The 2,713-nt window shown below is 45.1% G+C and overlaps 2 protein-coding genes across 3 annotated transcripts in view; both read right to left on the bottom strand.

The window, feature by feature from the left end:
- LOC103607833 (chromosome unknown open reading frame, human C18orf32) overlaps positions 1-286 on the bottom strand; it is a 6,607-nt gene extending 6,321 nt beyond the window's left edge. The window contains exon 1 of one of the 2 annotated variants that reach the window (XM_008592302.1): positions 213-286. The gene's annotated coding sequence lies outside the window, so the exon portion shown is untranslated. Of the gene's footprint in view, positions 1-63; positions 153-212 lie in introns of those variants that run through there. The other variant, XM_008592301.1, reaches the window with a different exon arrangement.
- Positions 287-1,193: 907 nt separating this feature from the next.
- The window catches only part of LOC103607834 (60S ribosomal protein L17), a 4,334-nt gene continuing 2,814 nt past the window's right edge, over positions 1,194-2,713 (bottom strand). The window contains exons 6-7 of the mRNA XM_008592303.1: positions 1,809-2,000; positions 1,194-1,270 (exon numbers count right to left, since the gene is read on the bottom strand). Coding sequence (XP_008590525.1) covers positions 1,223-1,270; positions 1,809-2,000 — 240 coding nt within the window. The 3' untranslated portion in view covers positions 1,194-1,222. The remainder of the gene's footprint in view (positions 1,271-1,808; positions 2,001-2,713) is intronic.

Below are 2,713 nucleotides of genomic sequence, written 5' to 3'. Positions count from 1 at the left end.
GGAGGGAGAGGCGGGCGCAGCATGGAGGCCGGGCGGCGGCGCGCGTCCGGCAGCGGGGCGTACCGTGGGAGCGCAGGAAGACCACCTCCGTGAGCGCGGCTGGGCTGCAGGCTGCCGAGCAGCTCCAAGACGCCGCAGGAGCGCCGAGGCCAGAGCCCACGCCCGGCCTGAATCCCCGGCCGCCTGCCCGGGCCCACCCCAGCTCGGCTCACCTGCGACCGCGACACCCAAATGGCAATGGCCGCACTTCCGGAGGGAGGGACGCTCGGCAGCCCAGCCAATGGGCGCCTCCAGAAGGGGGCCGACAAAGGCGCGCTTGCGTCAGCTTGAGGACGCAGAGAGCGTCACGGCGACGCCGAGCAGGGACTCAGCAGGACTTCCGGCGCGGAAGCCTAAGCCTAAAGCTTCCTAGGCTGCGGACCGAAGCTCGCTTGCGCTACTCCGTGCCCCGGCACGCGGAAGAAACATTCAGCAGGTTCAGGAACTAACTTCTGTGCCAGTGCCTTAGCACCCACAGGGAAGGTCACAGCACTTGCGTGCGGCAGGTGTTTTCCCTCGCAGTGTGGTTACGCTAATATTCACTCTGCCAGTGTTATATTTAAGGGCAGGGGTGACATTACAGTTGACTTTAGGCATGAGTTGCTTAGAAGAAAGGGTTCTCCACACCCACTAGAATGGCTGTAACTGTACAGAAGTGTTGGCGAGAATGTGGAGAAAGTGGAACCCCCATACACACTGCTGGTTGGAATGTAAACTGTGTAGCCTCTTTGGAAATGTCTGGCAGTTCCTCAAATGTTTATTGAAGTTACCACATGAAATAGCAATTCCACTCTTGAATATATATGTATATACACACCCAAGAGAAATGAATACGAGTCTACACAAATACCTACTGGGACCATTTGTAAGTAGCACAAAAACGAAAACAAAAAACCAAGAAAAACCCCAGCATGTTTATGAATCACAAACAATGCCAAGGGCTGGCCAGTTACTCAACTGGGAGAGCATGGTGCTAATTAACACCAAAGATGAAGGGTTCAGATCCCTGCACTGGCCAGCAGCCACAAAAAAAAAAAAAAAAAAAAAAGCAAAGGGGTAAAGAAAAAACCTTTCTAATTCTAACCATAAGAAAACTCTTGATCCATCTTGTGAAGATACTTGCTTGAAATATGCTTAGTAATAAAACCAACACTCTTTTATTTATATTTATTTTATTCTGAATTTATTCTCGAGCCATAAGTTTTTGTTTCTTCAGTTTCTTCTGGGATATCTGGGGAAAGAATAAAAGAATCGTTAAGTTTCTTAGAGAAACCCACATTACACCTTGGAAGATTTGAATTTACACTGAACAACAGAAACAGGAAGTCCAGTTGGTAAGGACTGGAGGGAGCAAGGACCGTGGATAATAACTGTGATAAAATCAACCGAAGTTAAAATTCAGTCGGTGTGAAGGGAAGAGTACAGAATCACTCTCAGGTTCCTAGCTTGATCATTTACTAATCACAAGCTTATTAGAATTATTTTTGGGAGAGAGCAGAGGGAAGCGTCCATTTTGAGACGTGTTTGAAGTGGGGCCACTAGCAGATAGGTCCTATGGGTCTGATGTAGTGAATACAAAGTTATAATCTATTATTAGTCCAGAAACAAATTAAATTAAGACTCACAAAGGCCAAAATGAGTGAAAAGGTTGCTCAGAATAGTTTTCTTTCATGGTTATTCCAAAGGTGTCCTAAGATAGTCATCACAGCAACCACAAATCTTTCTAGTATTACACACTAACAAAAGTAAGCAACTACTAAGTAATTTACCTTTTTCTTCTGTGCAACCTCCTCTTCTGGTTTGGGAACGATTTGTTCCTTTTCAGTAAGGATCATCTCGATGTGGCAAGGGGAGCTCATGTATGGGTTAATCCGACCATGAGCTCTGTAAGTACGGCGGCGCATCTTGGGTGCTTTGTTCACCTGGATATGCTCAATCACCAGAGAATCTACATCTAAACCCTGGGAAGAGGGGAGAACAAAATCAAGCAACACCAACAACTGCATCATTGGGAAATTCTAATCCCAACCTTGCCCCAAAGTCCCTGCCTCAATCGATAATTTTGAAAGGCAATCCTTTAAGACTTCTAACCGCATATTTGTTCAGTGCACCAAATGCATGTTGTTTGGTGGCCTCCGTAAGGTCATTCAAGAGGAGTGGAGTGTTGAGGGACAATATAAAGCCAGTTTCTAAGCCGTGATGGTAAAACAGACTTTGGCAGCATGGCTTAGAAGCTTAGTTTGGAGCTAGACAGACCTAAATTAATTCCACTTTTGGCCCCCACTTTCAAATGCAAAAGGGTAATGGACACTACTGAAAATGGAGAAACTCATGTGTTTCATCAATTGTATAAATTTTTTAAAAGTCTACTGATAAATGGAGTACGGAAAGTAGAAAAAAGAAAAAATACAAATTCTGCTATCTGAAATTTAACTTTTTTTCATTATGAACGTAGGCAACAAACCACATTAACCACTACTAAGGAAATCATTTTCACAATTAACCATACTTCCAAAAAGATCCATGGCACAAGAAGTTACAAAACTTTGATAAAATATCTCCAGTAAAAAAAAAACAGGAGAGGGGCCGGCCCGTGGCTCACTCGGGAGAGTGTAGTGCTGATAACACCAAGTCAAGGGTTAAGATCCCCTTACCGGTCATCTTTTTTTTTTTT

This window comes from Galeopterus variegatus, unplaced genomic scaffold, assembly GCF_000696425.1.
Source record: "Galeopterus variegatus unplaced genomic scaffold, G_variegatus-3.0.2 Scaffold7761, whole genome shotgun sequence".
Lineage (NCBI taxonomy): Eukaryota > Metazoa > Chordata > Mammalia > Dermoptera > Cynocephalidae > Galeopterus > Galeopterus variegatus.
The sequence above is the reverse complement of the archived record's forward strand: the minus strand, read 5'-3'. Positions and strand labels throughout refer to the sequence as shown.